Here is a 25,706-nt window from a genome sequence, read left to right on the forward strand (position 1 = left end):
AACAGGAAGCCAATGAAGGGAAGCCAAAACAGGAGAAATCTGCTTTCTCTTTTTAGTCCCTGTCAGGACTCTTGCTGCAGCATTTTGGATTAACTGGAGGCTTTTCAGGGAGTTTTTAGGACATCCTGATAATAATGAATTGCAGTAGTCCAGCCTGGAAGTAATAAATGCATGAACTAGTTTTTCAGCGTCACTCTGAGACAGGATATTTCTAACTTTAGGGATGTTGTGCAAATGGAAGAAAGCAGTCTTACATATTTGTTTAATATGTGCGTTGAAGGACATATCCTGGTCAAAAATGACTCCAAGGTTTCTCACAGCATTACTGGAGGCCAAGGTAATGCCATCCAGAGTAAGAGTCTGGTTAGATACTATATTTCTAAGCTTTTCAGCGCTGAGTACAATAACCTCAGTTTGATCTGAATTAAGAAGCAGAAAGTTAGCGGCCATCTAGGTCTTTATGTCTTTAAGACATTCCTGCAGTTTAACTCATTGGTGTGTGTTAACTGGCTTCATGGACAGATAGAGCTGGGTGTCATCTGCATAGCAGTGAAAATGTATGCTATGTCTTCTAATGATGCTGCCTAAGGGAAGCATGTATAATGTAAACAGAATTGGTCCTAGCACTGAACCCTGTGGAACTCCATAATTAACCTCAGTGTGTGAAGAGGACTCTCCATTTACATGTACAAATTGGAGCCTATTAGATAGATATAATACAAACCACTGCAGTGCATTACCTGTAATACCTACAGCATGTTCTCTCTAATCGCTCTAATAGGATATTATGGTCAACAGTATCGAATGTTGCACTAAGGTCTAGCAGGACAAGCACAGAGATGAGTCCACTGTCAGAGGCCATAAGAAGATCATTTGTAACCTTCACTAAAGCTGTTTCTGTGCTGTGATGAGCTCTAAAACCTGACTGAAACTCTTCAAAGAAGCCATTCCTCTGCAATTGATCTGTTAGCTGTTTGACAACTACTCTTTCAAGGATGTTTGATATGAAAGGAAGGTTGGAGATTGGCCTATAATTAGCTGAGACTGCTGGGTCTAGAGATGCTTTTTGAGTAAAGGTTTAACTACAGCCAGCTTGAAGGCCTGTGGTACATAGCCGATTATTAGAGATAGGTTGATCATATTTAAGATCGAATAATTAATTAATGGCAGGACTTCTTTGAGCAGTTTTGTAGGAATGGGGTCTAAAAGACACGTTGATGGTTTGGAGGAAGTAATTATTGAAGTTAATTCAGAAATATCAATTGGAGAAAAAGAGTCTAACTTAACATCAATGGTACTAAAAGTAGCTGTAGATAATATTACATCTGTGACATGATTATTGGTAATTTTTCTCTAATGATAAAAATTTTATTTGTGAAGAAGTTCATGAAGTCATCACTAGTTAACGTTAAAGGGATGGTTGGCTCAAAAGAGCTCTGACTTTTTGTCAGCCTGGCTACAGTGCTGAAGAGAAACCTGGGGTTGTTCTTATTTTCTTCAATCAGTGATGAGTAGTAAGCTGTTCTGGCTTTGCGGAGGGCTTTCTTATAAAGCAACAAACTATTTCTCCAGGCTAAATGATGATCCTCTAAATTTGTGACACGCCATTTCCTCTCCAGATTACGAGTCATCTGCTTTAGGGTACGTGTTTGAGAATTATACCACGGGGTCAGGTACTTCTGATTAGAGACCTTAGTTTTCACTGGAGCTACAGTATCCAGAGTCGTACGTAGTGAGGAGGTGAAATTATTAACAAGATAATCGACCTCTGTTGGGGTAGCGTTCAGATAGCTGCTCTGCTCTATGTTGGTACAGGGCATTGACGATGATAACAGTGGCTGGATTATATTCTTAAACTTAGTTACAGCGCTTTCAGAAAGACATCTACTTTGATAAAGTCCACTCTCCACTGCTGTGTAATCAATTATTGTAAATGTAAATGTTATCAAGAAATGATCAGACAGGAGAGGGTTTTCAGGAAACACTGTTAAATGTTCAGTTTCTATGCCATATGTTAACACAAGATCTAGAGTGTGGTTAAAGTGGTGGGTGGGTTCTTTTACATTTTGAGAGAAACCAATTGAGTCTAACAACAGATTAAATGCCATGTTGAGGCTGTCATTTTTAGCATCTACATGGATGTTAAAATCACCCATAATAATTATTTTATCTGAGCTCAGAACTAAATCAGATAAAATGTCTGGGAAATCAGACAGGAACTCTGTGTAAGGCCCAGGTGGACGATAGATGATAACAAGTAAGACTGGTTTCTGAGTTTCACAGCTGGGGTGGACAATGTTAAGCATCAGGCTTTCAAATGAATTAAAAGTCTGTCTTGGTCTTTCATTAATTAATAGACTGGTGTGAAAATACACCGCCCCCTCGGCCTGTGCTTCGAGGTTTCTGGTAGTTAGAATGACTCGGGGGTGTTGATTCATTTAAACTAACATAATCATCCTGCTGCAACCAGGTTTCTGTAAGGCAGAGTAAATCAATTTGTTGATCAATTATTACAGTTTTTCTCCATTGGTTTGGCTCATTTCTTGAAACAGAAATTACATTCTCAAAACTCTAAGATCATTTGGCAAAACACTCTTACATTTTAGCACAACACTATAGCTCACCTGCAAAAGCTCATATCTCTTCCAAAACTGTTCACTCAGGCTTCAATCTAAATCCCTTTCTCATTTAAACAGTCAGTGTCTCCAAAATGGCAAAGATCCTCCTCAATAGCTTTGGCTCATTTCTCGACACAGATCGGACATTCTCATCATTCTTGGTGCTTTTGTCAAAATAAACCTGGATGGTTGATCACAACAACATGGTCCACCTGCAAAAGCTCATATCTCCCCTAAAACAGTTCACTCATGTGTCAAAACTACATTTCTTTCTAATCTGAATAGTCAGTGCCCCCAAAGTGCATCGTCCCTTTGGCATTGTGTGAGTACTGCCATACAAAATGTTTAGATGTTTTGTCACTATGGCAGAGGACCAACAATATACAACAGAAAAGAGTAGCCTCCAAGGTTTGACATCACAGATTGCACTCACACTACCAAGGAAATTATAACCATTTTTTATTCACACGCAAAGAAAGTTTCATACATATGTAAAAAGAAAATGTACATTACAGTAGTAAATTGTATGAACACAAAATCAAAAAACAAGGACTCATTCAGTGGTCGCTGTACTCATTCTCCCGCTCTCGTCCACTGTCTTCACCCTCCTGATTATTTACATGCTGTTGTCCGTCTGGCCACAGATTCTCGTCCACATCACAGTGGATACTTTCTCTTGCGATGCAACGAGGGAAGAAATGGCATGCATGCCGCAACCATCCCCTGCATTGATCTCCTGTAATGTCGTCACACGCTGCGTCCATAGCATGGAGCAGGGACGGCTGATCCTGAGCATGATGCTCATACACTCTCCACCTCCAAGCAGAGAAAAACTCCTCTATCGGATTGAGGAAAGGAGAGTAAGGTGTTAGGAACCCCATGACCATCCTTGGATGCGTTGCAAACCAGCTCCTAATGAGTGGGCTATGGTGGAAATTGACATCGTCCCACACAATTACATAAATGGGTAGGTGAGGCCCTATGAGACCTCTCTCATTTTCAGGGATAAAATTGGTATAAAGGCGATCCAAGAAGATGAGGAGCTTGTGTGTGTTGTATGGACCAAGACTGGGGATGTGAGTGGCCACACCATTCTCAGAAATGGCAGCACACATAGTTATATTGCCCCCTCGCTGACCTGGGACATCCACTGTGGCCCGGTGGCCAATACAGTTTTTCTCCATTGGTTTGGCTCATTTCTTGAAACAGAAATTACATTCTCAAAACTCTAAGATCATTTGGCAAAACACTCTTACAGTTTAGCACAACACTATAGCTCACCTGCAAAAGCTCATATCTCTTCCAAAACTGTTCACTCAGGCTTCAATCTAAATCCCTTTCTCATTTAAACAGTCAGTGTCTCCAAAATGGCAAAGATCCTTCTCAATAGCTTTGGCTCATTTCTCGACACAGATCGGACATTCTCATCATTCTTGGTGCTTTTGTCAAAATAAACCTGGATGGTTGATCACAACAACATGGTCCACCTGCAAAAGCTCATATCTCCCCTAAAACAGTTCACTCATGTGTCAAAACTACATTTCTTTCTAATCTGAATAGTCAGTGCCCCCAAAATGCATCGTCCCTTTGGCATTGTGTGAGTACTGCCATTCAAAATGTTTAGATGTTTTGTCACTATGGCAGAGGACCACCAATATACAACAGAAAAGAGTAGCCTCCAAGGTTTGACATCACAGATTGCACTCACACTACCAAGGAAATGATAACCATTTTTTATTCACACGCAAAGAAAGTTTCATACATATGTAAAAAGAAAATGTACATTACAGTAGTAAATTGTATGAACACAAAATCAAAAAACAAGGACTTTTTCAGTGTTCGCTGTACTCATTCTCCCGCTGCACAGTGACTGGAATACTTCTCTAAACTGTATAAATTATGTAATTCCATAGTTTACAGTAATTTGTTCAATATACTTCTTGTCATATTTAGTATCAAAACATTCCACTAGTCCTCTCCACCTGCTAGTATAGACCTACCACTGTAGGCAGATGCACACAAAATCTCTACAGTAAGTTATACATTTTTAGCCTCATGCACAGTGCCCTGTCCTATACAACATATAATTCCATCATAGATTACATAGAGTACATACCTGTTTTCCCTGCGAAAGGTTTGGATAATGGAGGAGACTGTAGAGCGAGGCACATTAGGCTGCACTCGACGACCTGCCTCTGCCATTGTGAGGCCATGGTTTATGACATGGTCTATAATTGTGGCCCGAATCTCATTCGGGACAGCACAGTGTCTTCGTGCTCCTCGGCCTCCTCTTCCCCCTATTCCTCTCAGTCCTCCTCTTCTTCTTCTTCTTCTTCGTCCTCCTCTTCCTTGAGGAAGACCTTCCCCTTGTCCGTTTGCTTGGCCTTGTCTATCCATGTTCAGAGATCAGACTGGCTCTGGTCAAGCTCTATATATCTGTGTTTGGCAGCACACAATCATGGAACACACCTGTGTGTGACACCTAGTTTCACCTGACTGTCAATGACTGTCATCAGTTTATCAAATATTCAAAGAAATTCATATTTGGTATTCATGGTATTATGTTCTTGACCAATTTTGACGATTGAACAGACGGTTGTGCATGCGAGTACTTATACAATGAAATCATGCTGACATGTTTTGGAGAGAATGATCATTAGACTGAGAATCAACTAATCACTTTAGATCTACAAGATCTATTCATTTGGAAAATGTGCTAAATGTGGGCTAACTGTATAACTGTAGGCTACTTGTACTTAATCATTTGCAAAGATGCACTGAGACAATTGAGACATGTACTAAGGCATTTGCCATTTGATAAAATGAATGAGAAATGCCATTCTGTTGTGAACATTTGCCAAGAGGTTTGGAGGTTTGTCCATGTTATTTTGAGAATGTAATTTCTGTTTCAAGAAATGAGCCAAACCAATGGAGAAAAACTGTAATATTACGGCCACGTCTTCGGCCCTTGGCCAGGTTGAAGCCAGCTTCATCCACAAACACCAGGATGTGAGGGGTCTCATGTCCTTCCAATGCCATTATTCTCTAAAATAGAGTAAAGAACATAAAATCAGTCATACAGAAGAGTCATATACTACAGTTAGACAATTACATGTTCTCCCCCACAGGTTCAATATACTACAGGCCACTACCCCAGTGGTTCTAAACTAGTGATAGGCCTATGAGGAAGTACTGCAGGGGTATTTGATAGAAAGGGGAGTGGGAAATACTGATGACTTACTGAGATGTTACAGTAAAACCTAAAGTATTAGATAGATTTGATTGGGAGACAACAAAATAAGGATTATAATGAGAATTGTATCATACAGTAAACTGCAGTTTTCTGTTGAAATTGTTGAAGTCAGATGAAGCAAATACTGATTCTGAAATCAGGTAAAGGAGGTATTGAAACCAAATAAGTGAACTACTGCTTACTGTGATTACAGGTAAGGTTATAATGAGAGACAACCAGTAACTGACATACATTTACATACTGGTAGCGCAGCTCCTTCACTCTGTCAGAGTTCCTCTCAAATGATATGTGGTAATTGCACAGTGACTGGAATACTACTCTAAACTGTATAAATTATGTAATTCCATGGTTTACAGTAATTTGTTCAATATACTTCTTGTCATATTTAGTATCAAAACATTCCACTAGTCCTCTCCACCTGCTAGTATAGACCTACCACTGTAGGCAGATGCACACAAAATCTCTACAGTAAGTTATACATTTTGTGCCTCACGCACAGTGCCCTGTCCTATACAACATATAATTCCATCATAGATTACATAGAGTACATACCTGTTTTCCCTGCGAAAGGTTTGGATGATGGAGGAGACTGTAGAGCGAGGCACATTAGGCTGCACTCGACAACCTGCCTCTGCCATTGTGCGGCCATGGTTTATGACATGGTCTATAATTGTGGCCCGAATTTCATTCAGGACAGCACAGTGTCTTCGTGCACCTCGGCCTCTTCCCCCTATTCCTCCACCACGCATTCTCAGTCCTCCTCCTCTTCTTCTTCTTCCTCCTCCTCTTCCTTGAGGAAGAACTTCCCCTTGTCCATTTGCTTGGCCTTGTCTATCCATGTTCAGAGATCGGACTGGCTCTGGTCAAGCTCTATATATCTGTGTTTGGCAGCACACAATCATGGAACACACCTGTGTGTGACGCTCCCCCTTCGTTAGTCTAATTTCACCTGACTGTCAATGACTGTCATCAATTTATCAAATATTCAAAGAAATTCATATATATTGTATTCATGGTATTATGTTCTTGACCAATTTTGACAATTGAACAGACGGTTGTGCATGCGAGTACTTATACAATGAAATCATGCTGACATGTTTTGGAGAGAATGATCATTAGACTGAGAATCAACTAATCACTTTAGATCTACAAGATCTATTCATTTGGAAAATGTGCTAAATGTGGGCTAACTGTATAACTGTAGGCTACTTGTACTTAATCATTTGCAAAGATGCACTGAGACAATTGAGACATGTACTAAGGCATTTGCCATTTGATAAAATGAATGAGAAATGCCATTCTGTTGTGAACATTTGCCAAGAGGTTTGGAGGTTTGTCCATGTTATTTTGAGAATGTAATTTCTGTTTCAAGAAATGAGCCAAACCAATGGAGAAAAACTGTAAGTCATGTACTAACAGAGACTTGGAGGAGAGAGACCTAATATTTAATAATCCACATTTCACTGTTTTACTCTTTGGTTCAGATGTGGATACTGTATTGTTCTTTCTTTGTAATTGTTTATGTTTAAGTTGTTTATTGCTGGTTTTTGGGTAGTTTGTTTTTTGTCTTTTTGGGAGCTGACACAGTCTCTATGGAGATGGGTTTTGGGGTGTGTGTGTGTGTGGGGGGATAGCAGGAGGAGAGAAGCTGCAGAGAGGCGTGTAAGACTGCAACTCTGCTTCCTGGTCCCAACTCTGGATAGTCATATTTTGGGGGGTTTAATAAATTTGTCCATATTTCTAGAAATGAGAGCTGCTCCATCCAAAGTTGGATGGATGCCATCTCTCCTAACAAGACCAGGTTTCCTCCAGAAGGTTTGCCAATTATCTATGAAGCCCACATCGTTTCTGGGACACCACTCAGACAGCCAGCAATTTAAGGAGAACATGCGGCTAAACATGTCACTCCTGGTCTGATTGGGGAGGGGACCAGAGAAAACTACAGAGTCCGACATTGTTTTGGCAAAGTTACACACCGATTCAATATTGATTTTAGTGACCTCCGACTGGCGTAACCGGGCGTCATTACTGCCGACGTGAATTATGATTTTACTGAATTTACGTTTACCCTTAGCCAGCAGTTTTAAATTTCCTTCAATGTCGCCTGCTCTGGCCCCTGGAAGACAATTGACTATGGTTGCCGGTGTCTCTAGCTTCACATGTCTGAGAACAGAATCACCAATTACCAGAGTTTGACCCCCGGCGGGTGTGTCACCGAGTGGGGAAAAACGGTTAGACACATGAACAGGTTGGTGGTGTACTTGGGGCTTCTGTTTAGGACTATGCTTCTTCCTCACCATCACCCAGCCGCCCTCTTTCCCCAGCTGCTTGGGATCTGCCGGGGAACAGCTAGCGGGGGCTACACTACCTTTGGCTGCACCAGCTACAGGGGCCTGGCTAGCTAAGGGTGAATGAAGGGTGCGAAGCTGACTTTCCAATTCAGTAATCCTGGCCTCCAGAGCTGCAAATATGCTACATTTGTTACAGATATCATTACTGTTAAAGGAGGCCGAGGAGTAACTAAACATCTGATACAATGAGCAAGAAAGTGCAGGAGGGACAGGTGAAGTAGCCATGGTGCTAACGAGTCGGCTACGAGCTAAGCTAAGCTAGCGAAACAGTACAGAGACAGTGAGTACTTTGGCTATAAATTAGGTAGTGAGTACACAGAAAGTGTCCTTTGGATGAAGCACGTAAAGATTATACTATGAAAAAAGAATGTATTTAAAAGTTTTTAATTAAATTGCTAAGCAGATAAGCTACGCAGAAACACCACTGTGTTTGAGCAGGAACAGGAAGTGATACTCTACCACAGAGCGAGCGAACACCAAGTGACAGCGCCACCAAATTTAAACTAAAAAGATTAAATTTGCAGAGTTCACATAGTCATGTGACCCAAGTTTCCTCCTGTGGTGTCCTCCTGTTCCTGCAACAGAGACCCACACAAAGATACAGCCACACCTTTGTCAGGTGGGGGTTAACTTCACACAATGGTGTTAAGTCAGTCAGTCTTGTCAGCTTTAACCAGTCAGTTCCCCATTTTTTTTTTTAAATTCTCACTCATTCATTCACTCAGCGATTCTTTCTTTTGCTGATAGTGGTAATTATTGTCGCATTTTGTTTCCACTCTCAGCAAAACGACGACACTTCAAAAAGAAAAAGAATTTTGACTGGATTTCCTCGTTGAATCCTTTTGGACAGGAACTTACTTTCTAATTGTCCCAAATAAGTGGCTTTCTCCCGAGCCCATTTTAATTTTGGAGAAACTCACTTTGCAACCGTTTGCAACAAGATGTTGTATAGTTCTTCCTATTCAATGTTCAGATCTGCTTAGATGACAGAAAAATGATCAAACAAAACTTTAGTGCACCATGAGAGTAACAAAATAAAAAGAAAAGAAAGAAAATAAAGGAAAGCAAAGGAAAGAAAGGCTTTGTTAAGTCATGACAAGTGTTCTTCAATTCAGGGGGATAAATCATACCAAACCCAATTGGCAGGCTCAACTTAGTAACAAAAGACAAATCAACAGCCAGTTTAATCTCAAACATTCATCTAATCACACACAACATACAGCATAACCCTGTTGTCTCATCACATAATAAGTTTCTTCTCATGTAACCAAATGTGTGCCATGTTACAACTTCTTCACACACCAGAAACTCACAATCAGCTCACTCAGCTCACTCATTTAAGACCTCTCATCAGAATTCTGTTTTCTCCTCTATGATGCAACCATCTGTCCTCCTATAATATTCAGTCCACTAGTCTATGTATCACTTTTATCTTACTAGTGACTTGGACAAGATGACAAACAGAATCTCATGCTTAAGATGCTGTCTGGTCTTCATGAGTATCATTGTATGTGTATATGCATGTAGGGTTAGTATAGTTAATGCATTTTCTGTATGTTGTTGTGTTCCTCTCTCATCACATTTCCATTATTCTCATCACTGCTTTAAACAACACACATCTCTCTGTTTGTTTGTTTTTTAAACTGTCCTTTCCTCCAAAACAGAAAATAGCATTACAGCTGTTTCAGGCTGAGAAACACCAAACACTCTTCATGCTATCATCCATCAACACAACTATTTTATTTCTTTTGTCCACTGAGCAGGTGACCTGCAGAATCCCGTCTGCCCCAGCTGGATACATTTTCACACACACCGTGACGTCAGACACACTCACACTCACTTCTGCTTAGCGCACAATTTCACTTCATTCGTCAACGATCCACACACCACGTGCTGCCCAATAAATACTTTGCAGTGTATTTCATCCTCTTTCAAGGTAGACTTCTTTTAAGTTTGCGGCAGGCAACGCGCCTTACCCCAAAACCCAGGCTACGTGTACACAACAGGTCACAGAATTCCGTTAACACCACTTAGGTTTCCTTCTGTGCTGCTGCGTTCACTTACTGGCACTCACACACATATACTCTCATTCACACTCTTTTTAGGCCTATAACCTCCCTTACCGCAGCGAGCTCTATCCTCCTAACTATTGGAGGAGAAACCAAACATTCAACAAAAATGTTTTATTTTTTAGAGCTCTATCCTCCTTTCGGTGGAGAAATCGTCTTAACCCTCCTTAAAACACTGGCGAGGAAACCAAACCTACCTCCTTAAATTAATCAAAAAGATTTAAAAAAAAACAAAAACACTGGCGGAGAAGCCAGGCAGCTTGCGTCTACACGCACAGCTTGCGCACTCACGTAACTGCATTTAACCGCACGGTCACTAATGTGGCTCGCTAAGGCCTTCTATACTCACTGTTCGTGTTGTTTCCGTTCATGGGAAGAATCTCTGGATCCTGTCAATCGCCATTCATCCCGAGGGGTGTTCAGACGCAAACTCTCCGGCCTGGTGACAAAGTTAAGCTCCAGGGCTTTCGTCAGGCATCCCAGACACTGGCTGCTAGCAGACTGCGGTGGCGTCATCTCCCTCTCCTCGGTGGATGCGATGTGTTGGGCTCCGGTTCCGAAGGACCAAATAAATGTTGGGTCTGTGTTTCCACAAGCCCCGCTGGTTTAGAGACTTATTCATCATGAAGAACACAAGACAGTCAGCGATCGATCGATTTATTTGCAAGGGAGGCCTCGTCGGTATCTCAGAAACGCACTTCGAATCTCATTATGAATGACCCCGACGACGGCCTCCTCTCGCTGCCTTTTATTGGGAAAAGAGTTCACACAATACACATCACAGCAAAGCAACGCCCACATGGTTCTAAGACAAGGCACTGTATGTATATATGTGTGTGTGTGTGTGTGTGTGCCTGATCACAACTGTTTCTACAACATCCTGGTCATAAAGAGGGTAGTCTCCCCGACACCCAATGTATGGTTCACCATAGATAACACAGTGAAGCCATACAAAGAGCAGGAAGCTTACCAAACTTCAAACAGAATCTTCACAAGGGATGTGTAATAATCCTCCCCCAGCACAGAGTGGCTGGAGAGGTGGTCAGGAACAAAGGCATGTCTTGATCCTATAGATTGAACTAAGACCTTACAAATTCAAGAAGCATAATGACAAACATTCAACAATTAGACTTAGCATCAATCTTCTGCCTAGTCAAGAACAGCTTTAAAGACAAAATCTTTCATTTGTATGCAGCATATAGAACTTGATGAGTTTACAACAAGCAAGCTTTTAGACATGAACAAGGACAGAACCCCTGAATTGGGAAAATGCAACAATGTGGAACCAACTGAAAGTTTGATTCCACATCTGTTTCAACTTACTGAAGAGCTTTGACCAGACATGAGCATGCATCTAAGTTTGTTTGATGCAACCAATGCAAATTACAACTTAGGGATTGGTCTTTGAAGGTTATAAGAAAGCATCGAACAGATTTAAAAACAGAAAAACATTCCAGATTGTGTTCACTTTAACTGTTGATCTCAACAAAGACCAACTGAAGAGTCCAAACCAGGCTTAGCAAAGGTTAGTTTATGTAACAGACCCCAGGACAGAAAGGTGAGTATCTAAAAAAAACTAGACTTCTAAAGTGGCCTAATCTAATCTTGAATAATAATTCAAGATTATTTTTTCTCAATCACCAGTTTTGAACCTTGGTTACATGGATTGTGTTGTACTGTATTGTGTTGATTTTATAATGTTTTTTTTTGTTTTTCTCTAATTAGGTTGGTGGGTCAGTACAAGGGAACCGCTTTTACTTTTCTATTCTATATGAGGAAGGAGATGAAAATGAAGGTGGCTGCCTATACAGGAAGTCTGGTGGAAAATTCCACCGTCTTCCTGGTTACCCACAATGCCATTTCGCCAGTGGAGTGGTCAACTTCTTCCTGGCTCGTACAGATGCCATGCAGAGGGTGAGATTTGACCCCAAGCTCCAGCGAGTAGCGCATTCAGGTAAGTCCAGACCTCAAAAGGGGTTTAGATCGAAAATGACACTAAGATGATATTTTCTTAAATGGGAAATGTCTGTTTCTGACTCTAGAGTTCTTCATGGATGGCCTGGGCTCTTTGATGGTTGCCTCATGTGGTGATGTGATAATTGACCATCAACCCAAAACACAGGAAAACCGTAATCCTACCTACAACAAATTCAGACACCCTGAAAGAAGTGAAGGCAAATTCAAACTGCAGCTTCACTTTTTCAAAAACCACCTTAAGTGCATTAGATATGGATAGAAGACCATAAACGCACATAAGGGTCACTTATTGTCATTACACATTGCACTTAATCTGAACATTTTCGTCTCTTTCATTTTAATTGTTTAGCCATTACTCCAGGAATGACAGAGCTTGGGATTCATGTGAATAAAGCTATTTTTTCTTTCTGTTGGGTTTTATTGTTCCTGGTTTTATTTCTTTATGATTCTATAGGAAGTTTGATTTCTTATGCTATTGTTGATAGGGTTAGTGTCATAAGGTCATGTTTTTATTGTTAATCTAATATATCTGGTAATAACACAATAGTTTGAGTTCCTCTTATTGCCTAGTTTTTATGGAGTGCTGGATGCTGTTCTAATTTAGAATACTTGATTTTTCATTCAGTTTCTACTTTGAATATGTTTATGTTTAGTTTCTTTGTTGTTTCCTTAACTGTTCTTCTCCCTCTCTTGTCTAGTGGTGCGAGCATTGATACTGAAATACTGATTCCTCCGATACCAAATAATGTGTCTATTTTAGTAGTTTGGGGAAAATTGGATTTTATCATTAACAGAAAAGCAGTAGAAAGTAACTATATTATTGTGATCATTGAAATGACTGGTAGGAACTACTTCCTCATCCGCCTGTTATAGTGAGATGCAAAATACAGCTCTATAAATTTCCTGTGTGCTCACTCAATCCGTTGATAATAATGGCTGATTGTAAGTGAAATGTAACAGCCAAGACACAGTTTGTGACAAGACCACAGTTTTTGTCAAAGACAAACACAAGTAAACCATAACAGAATAGAAGTTTATGATGAGGAGAACTGAACAGGAGGAGAGAGATATTAATTCATTTGGCTTAAATTTAATACGGCAAGGTTGTATAAAGTGGATTATATAGGCTAGCTATCATTAAAATATGCAGCCTACTTGTAGTAAAACAGTCACTGTAGGTTTTAAAAATAAGAATATAACTCAGAATATTTCATATGATAGATAGATAGATAGTCTATGAAAATGGTTCTTAGCTTTATTGTTGTTTTCAATCAGTCATATTTGTTTTGAGTCATTGTTAATTGAATATTTTAAAGGTATGTATGATTGTATGATAATTCTTCATAATTAAACAATAAGAACAAGTAGTGTGATGTCTTGTATTTATTGTTAAGGTATAATTTAAAATACAATACTGCTGATTTTGATTTTCCAAGCACATTAAGTTATTGTACAAAGTACTGATATCGAATCAGTATTGTTGATACCAGCCTGAACTTTACTTGGTATGGGATTGGAAAGGAAAACAGAGATATTACTGTCACATAACTACTCTCATATTTAGTTATTTTATGTTTAATGTATCTCTCTTGTTTCTGTTGTTGGGTTGGGTTCCTGTGATATTTTAATAGATACTGGTACCTTTGCCACTTATTCTTTAATCACACGTTCACAATTTTCTCTTGCAAAACAAGTCCATACTTACATTCCAATTTTTTATTTATTTATTTTTTTTACTTAAAACATTTTTCTTGCAAAACTAAATAGTCAAAAAAATATCAAAACTGGTAGCCATATGGTTGGTCACCTTACAGCAATATGTAGTATATGAAGTATAATATGTATTATATGAAGCCAAAGTTACGGCAACTCAGAATTTAAAGCCCCAAAGACTATTTTTCCGCATTCACACAAGGGCCATTATGCATGTGTGTATGGGTAATTCCTCGAAAATTATTGAAAAACAAGCATTTTTAAGGTATTTAGATGAAGTTAAATAATTTCTTCTGTTCAATATCAATACCTAAGAAATTGCAACTCACAGATTGTGCCAAAATGGACCAGATTGCAAAACGCCTGGCTGTGTATTCATAAACACCTCTGTGACTTTGCTCTTTTACTTCAGCAGTATCAGTCTTTGCACAAATAATGTTCATACAACCGTGGGATGACCGTGGCTCAGGTGTTTGGGAAGCGCTCTAGGTCTTGAAAGCACAAGAGTCTTTATTACAATACACCAGGTGATCTATTTACAAAGGTGAGGGGAAAGCCGGGCCCGGGGGTCCACACACGAACGGGAAAGACGCCGAAAGTCACACACACACTCCGTCCACTCCTCACGCTCCTCTTCACACTCCAATCACTCAGGTAACACAGGGGTTGGTCCAGGGAATCTGTACACAGAGACACGAAGGGATTATAAAGGCAAATCGCTGAGAAAACACTCTCGAGGTAACTGAGCTGGGGTTACACTGATGAGGGTCGGCACTGTGGGCCACACTCTTGTGATGAGCCACAGGTACGTGATCGCAACCAGTGCATGGGCCAAGGGCAGGAGCCAACAGCCGCCCAGGCAGAGGGAGGAGGGAAAGGGAGAGAGCAGGAACAAAGAAAGAAAATAAAAACGTATGTAGCCATACTGAGCCGACCGGGTAGGCACAGGGACCCTAACAATAACCTTCCTTCCTCCTCCACAAACAATTCCCAGCTCTGGCCTTGCCTGTGGCTGTTAAATTCATTAATTCAATTAAGTAAATAAAAAAAAATTATATCATTATATTTAGTCCTTGTGTATCTATGAGTGCGTATGCAAAACACCCAAGATATCTTACGATGTTTACTTGGTTTGTAGAGTATTTTTAGGCTTGTGAAAATTTGTATTTTAGTGGAGAATTTTTCACAAGTGGGAAGCAGTTGCCTAGTTGAACAAAGTCCAAATGAGTCTAATTTATGAGAGGTAACAAAATCATCAACAATAAAACGTTTAGTAGATAAAGCTCTGTAATTTAAACAGGGTGATAACTGCTGTACTGAGAGGAATAGGAAGCTGCAATTCATAGAACACAGCAATTACATTATTGTCAGTAGATATTACTATGGAAACAGGGATAAGGTTACTATATCTGAGCAAAGACTGACCACTTACACTAATAAAAAATATTACGTTTTGTAAATCACACATTACTCTCCAGACTTTCATATATACTGGGAACAATTTGAACCATAAATTTCAAATTTTGAATTGATTGCTCCACAAGACCTGTTTCTGCTGATTTTCAGTCCAGTTCTTGTGTAATTGGCATATTACACACATATTCCTATCTCAGTTCTTTTCGCATTCTGCTTTTCTACAAAATGGATTCTTGAAAGCCACTGAGAGCATTTCTGATGTGGCTTTCTTCCTATTTCATAAGGAAATGAATTTCAGATTTTTCCCCCTAAAGTACTTGCAGAAGAAGATCATATCAAGATAGCCCTAAAATTTGTTGTTATCCAATCTGGACATTAGTCAACACAGAGAAGACACAAAGTTTCAGGCGATTCAGGAAAGTGAAAACTCTTAGTGATCCTTTATGTTCAGAGTAATATTAACAGTAATATTACAGTTTTTTCCAGTTGTTTACACACAATTACTTGTACTTCAGACACAGTGACTACCACATGTAACTGATGCAACAGCCCCCTGAACCAATTCTGCTAAACTACAAGCACAATTCCTGCTTTACACTCAAATTGCAGTTTTAAAACACACTTTTTTCAAAACACTACACATAATTCTCTGCATTTGAAACTCTTTTCATGAAGAAAATCTCTTGTTTTCACAAGAAACACACTGTCATTCAAAATTGTAAACTCAGTTGCCCTACTTTGCATACTAACTCATCACATAGGTAAACACCTTTCACACATAATTGCAATGAAAAAAATCAGAGCTTTATAAAAGGGCAACAGGTGAGTTCTTCTGTTTTGGTGCAATGGATGCCAACATTGGAAACAGAGGCAGAGCCAGAGGAGTGAGAGTAAGAGGAGGAGGACGCGGAGGATGAGGACGATGAAGACTGGTTCACCCACGTTTTTTAGTTTTTTCTCGATATTCTCCATTCCTCCCATTACAGTAAGGAATCTTTTTCATGCCTGTTGATGGAAAGTGTATGAACGAAATCCACACACATGTATACTCCTTCTCCAAACTATGGAAGATGCATGTGGAGATATAGCAGTTGATGCTATTCATGGCTGGATTCGCCATGCTAGGCGATATTTGCCCTGCTGATCGGCCAGTGAAAATATTGCTTGTGATGTGGATGAGGTGTTGTGGCCAAATAGAAACAGAAAAAACGATGCAGCATAATTGTTTTTGTTTTGTTTTGTTTTACTGTATTCAGTAAATTCTTCTGTTGTTTGTATCTGTAGACCACGGTGTGTGGAACTTTGTGTTGGTTGGGATGAACACTGTGTACATTGTTTTTGTGGGAAGAATACAGTACAGTAGAATATATTTGTGTGTTTTTGTGTGCAAACATTCTGAAATATTTTACAATGCACTTATGTCTGTAGTAAGTGTTACACTGAACAAAAAGGCTTACAGTAACTCATTATGATGACTGGAGGAGAAATGGTCATATTGTTTTACATTAAGCACATCAGTGTTCAACTGATTCTTATAAATGTCTATTCATGTGATGGTTTGTGTGTGTCATTTGAAAACAAAATACTATTTTGACAAGAAATGACATTGTTTTTAATGCCGAGTTTCATTTTGCAGGAGAATTGAAGGGTTTTGCCCTTCAAATGAGGCATACTTTCAGGAAATGTGTGTAAACAATTGGGAAAACTGTAAGTGCCAGGATGATTTACAATGATTCATACATCGGAGAACTCAAACAACCTCTGACCAAGCGGATGGCAAAACACAGAAGATCTAACTTGTCATGCCAGGACTCCACAGTCTGTTGAGGGTGTACACATCCTGGAAAGGGAGGAAAGCTTGTTTGAGTGGTTAGCAAAGCAGATCATTTACAGGAAAAGAGAAAGACCATCTCTGAATTGGTAGTCGGGGGGCAAAGGTACATCTTTCAGTACATCTTTTGTACTCTTTACAAAGTTGGGTGAAACCTGCAGTGAGCTGACTGAAGAAGTCGCTTTGAGATGTTACAGAATGTTTCGCCCACTGAAAGATGCTACATTCAGATGAAAAAAAAGATTATCTTTTCTGAAATCAGTAACAACAATATGTTCATAATTTAAAATAATGTGGTTACTAAAGTTTTGTTTTGTCTGTTGTAGGTGTTTTATTCCAGCGTCTCATTGTGTTCTCATTATATGGTGTAACCAAAAGTTTCTTTTTGTCAGATATCATTTGTCATTATTGCCTTAGTGCCTCTGCTAGAGGAACAAGAGCTAGCTAAATGAAGTATCTTGGATTATTTGGATTTCGTCTTGATGCATTCTCAATCATCCAGGAAAGTAAATCTCCAAAAGTTGATACTGTTCATCTGGACGTAGAGTTTTGTGGGAGAAACGTTTCGTCCCTCATCCTCCTTTTTTTTATTTTTTATTTTTTTTATTTTCTTCTTTTTTTTTCCTCTTCTTTTTTTTTTTTCTTTTTTCTTCTTTTTCTCTTTTTTTCTTTTTCTCTTTTCTCTTTTTTTTTTCTTTTTTTTCTTTGTCAGCATGTGTTTTGGGGGTTATTTGGGTGACCAGCAGGTTTTCCTATGCCTGGGGCTACTACACAGGAGGTAAGACTGAAATGAAGTGAATGGAGTTATGATACGTAAAATTTATACACTCACGTTAATATTTTATTAATAAATATAGAGTTATGTTAGTATTAACCCCTAATCAATACCACAATCAGTAATGTCTACATTGGTGTTTGCTAAGCTTGGACAAACAACCCCATTAATCACACTTGTAAGATTTAACTCGCCATGCATATTATGCCATGTCATAATATGTGTGATATGGCAGTTGGACAGATGTTCAGAGCTGACGTCCAGGTGTTGCACAAGTTACAGCCCTGTGATAGTCTGAGCAGTTTTATTGCTCAGTATCTACGTTGTTTAATCATTTACATTTGATAACATATGAGTGAAAAATTACTAAGCTAAGAAGTCAAAGATCTGCATTATTAATGGAAGCAAAACATTTTAATGATCATGTGTTCAGAACTTCAGAGAAGACAGAAAAGTTTAGCCTCGTTTTCTTCATATAATCCTGATTTGATCAATTTCTCTTTTTATTGCAGATCCTGCCAAGAGGATGAACGGTGCTTACGGCTACATTGGCTATTTCGGAGTCATCATTCTCTCCATATCTGTTGCCCTGCAGCTGCTCGGCTTCCTCTAAGATGACTGTCATCTTGTGTTTGCCCATCTTACTGAAGAATCTGCTCGTGTATAGTGAACAATATTGCATCTTAACAAAACCATGCTATTCTGATAATTCTGTGACTATATACTCCATGTAATCAAAATTCTACAATAGTCATCAATAAAGTAGATGCTGTCTGATGGTGCAGCCTTAAATGGATCCTGCGTGCACTCAGGTAGTACAGATTAGGGTCACCGAGAGGGTCAGAGGCAGCAGGGCTAAAGAGCGTGTCATGTGACTCACACATGAGGTATCAGGCGCAAATCCCCCATCTGTTCGAGCCCATAGTCAGTGGCTTCTAGATGATCTACATCCTGAGAAACAAGGCAAGAAAATACTGTAGAAATCTGTTTTCTTTCACATCTGATGCACAAAAAGTGTGAACTTTATCCAGTTTTAACTGCACCCCTAGATTAGAATCAAACCAAACAGGCTACTGTGGAAATAAAATAAACTTCAGTCACTTCTGCCTTCCTTCTCTTATTTATCATCATCTTTTAAATAGTATTTACATCTCTGTTAAGAATTTGCTTATTTTTATTCCTTTGTCGTGATCCGTCTGTGCTGTGAGTGGAAATTTCCTCATTTTCTTTGGAAAAACGTACGTTTTTAAGTGTAAACTTAAGTGTAAAGTTTCCACAAAAAGGCAGTTTTGTGTATTCAGTACTACGTTAATATTAAACAAAGTCTAGGGGCCAAAGCCAGCCAGTTGAAAGATCCGATCCAGCCTACTGCATGGCCCTGGAAAACAAGAAAATGCCAAGGATCATTGGACTTGCAGCCTTCTTGCTGACCTAAGATATCACCAATTACCTGCTATAGTACACCAAGGTCAGCCCAAGATAATAAACTCCTGTTTTTTCACTACTGTACAATAGAATTACCACAGAAAATGTTTTTTTTAATTGACAGGGAATAAGTCCAGGTGATGAGCTGGTGGAGTGTTTTCTTTCATTTTGCACACTTTTTTTGTCTATGTTAAAATGTTACAGCTAGGGATTCAACGATACCAATTTTTTCAAACCGATACGATACCGATACTTGGATCTGAGTACTTGCCGATACAGAGTACAAAAACCGATACTTCTACCACACACACACACACACAAATACAATGAATTGGAAGACAGGTTTTATTTTATTCTCTGCCGATAAAAAATAAAATCTTAATAAAAATGACCACACAAAAAAAAAAAAAATTTCTTCGCTTTTCCAAAACCTGAGTTAAAGTTGGCTGTTCCGGTCCACACTGCTGACATTTTGTTTAGCCTAGCTACAGCAGCCTCCAGTTTCTCTTTTTTATCTGGAGCCGCCAGTCTCACTCACCTAACCCTGCGCCTGTTTAACGCGGGATGTCCCCCTAGTGGCCAATCTAAAAAACTACAACAGAAATGACAAGCCACCCTCTGATTAATGAAATAAGTTGGTATCGGTTCATGGTATCGGTTAACTTTTACAGTATCGGCCCCGATACCCGATACCAGTATCGGTATCTGTGCATCCCTAGTTACAGCCCATATAGTTGTCCTGAGACTCAAGCTTTTGAAATGCATTTTTAATTTCCAGATATTTGTGATGAGTTTAACGTGGTAAATATAATTTTTTTTTTTTTTTTTTTTTTTGCCTGTCCCGTTTGGCTCTTTTGCCATCAGAATTATTGTCTAAAGGCGAAGAAAGATGCCCAACGGATTTTCTTTACCAAATTGACCATCCCAGCTTTGCCGTAATGGTCCATTTGATTCACCTTTTATTATTTATTTTATTTTCACTTGCTGAATACGGGACAGACTTGACTGGGGGAAAAGAAAAGGGAGAAAGAAAGAGGGAAAGAAAAACAGTTGAGAAGAGGGACGGGGAGAAGGGCAAAAAACAAAAACCAACAGAATAAGCAGAAAAAAAAACCAAATATCGATCACCTGGATCACCTGTTGAGAAAGAAAAAAGAAAACAAGCAGAAGAAAACGAGAGTAATAGAATAAACAACATCACGATGATCTATGGGAATATGACAGTAAATACTAAATATTAAACATTATTGTGCAGCACGTAAGATCGACAGCACAGTGTGCTTTAAGGTAGGAGCCAAAAAGGGTGTAGTTTGTGTGTGTGAGCACCCGTGTGTACACCTGTGAGCATGGACGCGCTTGTTTTTTAAAAGGTTCCTTCATGTAATGATCTGCTAGAGGGTGTGGGGGGCCACTGCCCCATCCTCCAGGGCATGAAGCAGGTATGGAGGAGATCCAAACTCCAGACATCCAGAGGCCCCCAGAACACAAGAGACCAAGGAAGACCAACAGAGGGGCAGCTGAGCCACTGTCCCAGAAAGAGCTGAGGAGAGTCCCAGATGAGGGGTCATTCAGCAGCCACGGAGCAGAAGCCAGGGGGGGTTGCAGTGACGTCCCCGTGAGCTCCGCCAGCAGCCAGCTGTACCTGAGTGACCGAGCCCCAGGCCAAGAGGCCGGGGGCACCCCACCTCCGAAGTGGCCCGAGCGAGCCCCAGGCTAGAGGCCCCGATAAGCAGCCGCCAAGGAGTGAGCCGGTGTGTACCTGGACGCCCATCCCCGGACACAAAGAACCACCAACGCACCGATGTCTGAGGGAGTCCGCCCCCGGCAGGGGAAGTGGTGGGGGGAGATAGGCCTCCAAACCTTAGAGGGCCTGAGATGTCCACAGAGAGGTGGCGTCTGATACCCAACCTGACATATAGACACAGACATACAGGCACACACAGATACAAACATCCATTCCCACCCTCATGCTCTCATATGCACTTACTCCACACTCAACCAACGTGGAGACAGACATAAAGAGACGCTGTACACACAATCACGATCTTCTTATGGCCTCTGACAGTGGACTCATCTCTGTGCTTGTCCTTCTTGACCTTAGTGCAGCATTCGATACTGTTGACCATAATATCCTATTAGAGCGATTAGAACATGCTGTAGGTATTACAGGTATTGCACTGCAGTGGTTTGTATCATATCTATCTAATAGACTCCAATTTGTGCATGTAAATGGAGAGTCCTCTTCACACACTGAGGTTAATTATGGAGTTCCACAGGGTTCAGTGCTAGGACCAATTCTGTTTACATTATGCATGCTTCCCCTAGGCAGCATCATTAGAAGACATAGCATACATTTTCACTGCTATGCAGATGACACCCAGCTCTATCTGTCCATGAAGCCAGATAACACACACCAATTAGTTAAACTGCAGGAATGTCTTAAAGACATAAAGACTTGGATGGCCACTAACTTTCTGCTTCTTAATTCAGATAAAACTGAGGTCATTGTACTCGGCGCTGAAAAGCTTAGAAATATGGTATCTAACCAGATTCTTACTCTGGATGGCATTACCTTGGCCTCCAGTAACACTGTGAGGAACCTTGGAGTCATTTTTGACCAGGACATGTCCTTCAACGCACACATTAAACAAATATGTAAGACTGCGTTCTTCCATTTGCGCAACATCTCTAAAATTAGAAATATCCTGTCTCAGAGTGACGCTGAAAAACTAGTTCATGCATTTATTACTTCCAGGCTGGACTACTGCAATTCATTATTATCAGGATGTCCAAAAAACTCACTGAAAAGCCTTCAGTTAATCCAAAATGCTGCAGCAAGAGTACTGACAGGGACTAGAAAGAGAGAGCATATTTCTCCTGTTTTGGCTTCCCTTCATTGGCTTCCTGTTAAATCCAGAATTGAATTCAAAATCCTGCTCCTCACATACAAGGTCTTAAATAATCAGGCCCCATCTTATCTTAATGACCTTGTAGTACCATATCACCCTATTAGAGCACTTCGCTCCCGCTCTGCAGGCCTACTTGTTGTTCCTAGAGTATTTAAAAGTAGAATGGGAGGGAGAGCCTTCAGTTTTCAGGCCCCTCTTCTGTGGAACCAGCTTCCAGTTTGGATTCGGGAGACAGACACTATCTCTACTTTTAAGATTAGGCTTAAAACTTTCCTTTTTGCTAAAGCATATAGTTAGGGCTGGACCAGGTGACCCTGAATCCTCCCTTAGTTATGCTGCAATAGATGTAGGCTGCCGGGGGATTCCCATGATGCATTGAGTTTTTCCTTTCCAGTCACCTTTCTCGCTCTCTATGTATTAACAGACCTCTCTGTGTTGAATCATATCTGTTATTAACCTCTGTCTCTCTTCCACAGCATGTCTTTTATCCTGTCTTCCTTCTCTCACCCCAACCGGTCGCAGCAGATGGCCCCGCCCCTCCCTGAGCCTGGTTCTGCCGGAGGTTTCTTCCTGTTAAACGGGAGTTTTTCCTTCCCACTGTCGTCAAAGTGCTTGCTCAAAGGGGGTCATATGATTGTTGGGTTTTTCTCTGTATCTATGAAGCGCCTTGAGGCGACTTTTGTTGTGATTTGGCGCTATATAAATAAAATTGAATTGAATTGAATTGAATCACACTCCCCAAGCGTACTCTACAAACCGGGTCTAGGTACCCTTGCCCCTGGAGGGGGGAACTGCACCCAGACCCAGGTTGTGTTACCCTTTTCCCTGCGGTGGGGAGAAGCAGACCGCCCCGACTCCGCAGCAGCAGGGAGGCCCCACATTCCGGACCCCAGTCGGACGGCCAACTCCTCCTCCTAGCCCCCCCGCTCCAGCAGGTCGCAGAGAACGTAGGGTGAGAGAAGACTCCTAACCTCCCTCCACCCGCTCATTGTAGTGTTGATGTATGTATGTTCTAAGGTGCATTTAAAACCCAGGAGGGCATGGAGCTACCTGCCAGAGAGCAGCAGGTAAGCGCATAGCCCCTCCTGCTAGCCCTCAATGTCTACGTGTATTTAAAATTGAGAGGTGGGCAACGACGCCAGGGGTGAGGTGTACACCCTGATGGTAATTTGGATTCCGTGTAGCGTGCCCACCCCCAAGATCCTATACGTATGTGTAATGAGAGTGTGAGTAATGTGAATGTCTAAGTTGTGGGATAAAATTGAGGCAGAGGCAGCCAGAAGGGGACAGAGGGGGGGGTTACCTCCTCTGCACCCTGGTGACACACCCCTACTCCAAGGCCCTGCATGTGTGGGTGGTTGTGGTGGAGCGGGAAGAGGGAGGCAGCTGGAGATGGGGAGGGAAGGAAGGGAGGGGCAAGTGACCCCTCCCTGGGGCCAGCTCCCCCGCTGACCCCAGTAGGCACCCCCATACTCCGCGACCCGCCAGGGAAAGGGAGCCCAGGCCCATCCGAACCGGGGCCCAGTGCAACGGTGCCGCCCGGCCCCACAGAGCCCGGGACAGTCCACCTGACCCCACCACAGAGAAAACTGCACCCACCCCATCATCCACTCATCTTCCAGACTACATAAGACAATAGACGCCCAGGCTGAGATCTTCCTCCACCTCTCCTGTATCTCCCCCTCTTGCAGAGAGAGTTCCTGAAGAGAGGAAAGCTCCTGCAAGATGTGACAACCACCCCCCCACCAGTTGAAGAGCCCCCCAGGTGGCTCGACGGACCGGCGGCACCCCGCGCCAGGGCTGGGCCCCCATACACCCACCTGCCCACAACCCCGGCAACACACCAACCAGGACCCAAGCCCCCGAGGCCCGGCCAGGGCCCCAGGCCAGAGCCGGAGCGCCCCCAGAACCTCACACCCGTCCAGGACCCACCCAGGGGCAGCCAGGCTACCAGGTCAGTAACCCCCGTCCGTCAGCACAGACCCTCCCCTAGCCCCGCTGCACGCAGCCACGAGGAAACCGTCACCTAAGAGCCAACAGAGCCCCCACTTGGCCATGACCGCTACCCCGGGTTGAGCCCCCCAAGGAAGATGCTCCCGGGGAACCTCTCGACGCCCTAAGCCCGACCCTACCCCCACACCAATCACAACAGTGAAGGCGAGACCAAACTATGACCCTCCACCCCCACTAGGTGATGGAGCTGATCAAAGGAGCCCAGAGCGATTGATCTAATGTGGTGGCAGAGGCTGTATCAAGACTAATGTAATCTAATAGATAATTTCTGTATTGGTTAGAATTAAGATTGTTTTTATTTTTCCAGTTCATGAGGACTGTTTTCTTGGCAATGCATAGGGCAGTGAAAACCACATGGGCTATATTCTTTTCTGAAGTGACATTATCTAAGCTGCCCAACAAACACACTAAGGGGTAAGTTGGAATGTTACATTTCAGACACTTTGATAAGTCTTCACATATCTCGCGCCAAAACTTCTGAACTGGTGGACAGAACCAAAGAGTGTGGATATAATTGTCCGGTGAATTGGTTTGGCAGTGTGAGCAGTTGTTGGTAGACGTAAAGCCCATCTTGAACATCCGATGACCTGTATAGCGCACTCTATGTATTATTTTGTATTGAATTAATTGAAGACTGGGATTTCTGATTAGATGAAAGGTTTTTAAGCAAATCTGAGACCAGACGTTTTGGTCTAAGTTAACTGATAAATCCGCTTCCCATTTTGCAATAGGAAGTGATATTGATTCATCTGTTTTAGAAAGCATTCTGTATATTTTGGATAGTAATTTGGGGGTTTTAAGAGTAAGAAATTGAACCACACTTGGTGGTGTTTGTAGTTCAACTTGACCCGGTTTAAATTTCTTTTTTATTATGGATTTAATTTGTTGATATTCTAAAAATCTTTTCTTGTTGATCCCATATTGTGTAACTAGTCTGTCAAATGAAATAAATTCTGTTCCTTCTAGTATATGTTCTACATATTTGATTCCTTTACCACTCCAATCCCTCATCCAAATGACTTCTTCAGTCTCTTGGATGAGTGATCAACTCGTCTGCATGATCTGTCTGCATGATCAACTCTGTCACCTATAACATCTCCAAGTTTCTGGCTTCGATCCTCAACCCGCTGGTGGGCAGCTCTGAACACCACATCCAGAACACCCTGGATTTTGTTGAGAAGGTGAGAGATGTCATTAGGGAGGCAGATTGTCAATAGAAAATTTAACTTAGTGGTCAGTATAATCTTTTAATAATATAAGTTTACATATGGTAGTGATAGGATGTGCGATCCTTAATTGACTCTGTGCACGAGAAAATGCTAACTTCCTGGTTTGAGACCGGATGTGGGGTTGTAC

The 25,706-nt window shown here is 41.3% G+C and overlaps 1 protein-coding gene across 1 annotated transcript in view; it reads left to right on the top strand.

Moving 5' to 3' along the window:
* Window positions 1–12,731, top strand: part of LOC118455326 (beta-1,4 N-acetylgalactosaminyltransferase 2-like) — a 39,856-nt gene extending 27,125 nt beyond the window's left edge. Inside the window, exons 10-11 of the mRNA XM_087837260.1 lie at window positions 12,017–12,245; window positions 12,334–12,731. Of these exons, the coding sequence (XP_087693386.1) occupies window positions 12,017–12,245; window positions 12,334–12,527 (423 nt within the window). The 3' untranslated portion in view covers window positions 12,528–12,731. The remainder of the gene's footprint in view (window positions 1–12,016; window positions 12,246–12,333) is intronic.
* The last annotated feature ends 12,975 nt before the right edge of the window (window positions 12,732–25,706 follow it).

The sequence above is a fragment of the Neolamprologus brichardi genome, unplaced genomic scaffold (genome assembly GCF_056152115.1).
Source record: "Neolamprologus brichardi isolate AB-2024 unplaced genomic scaffold, ASM5615211v1 NODE_ptg000031l+_length_7269946_cov_1, whole genome shotgun sequence".
NCBI classification, from domain to species: domain Eukaryota; kingdom Metazoa; phylum Chordata; class Actinopteri; order Cichliformes; family Cichlidae; genus Neolamprologus; species Neolamprologus brichardi.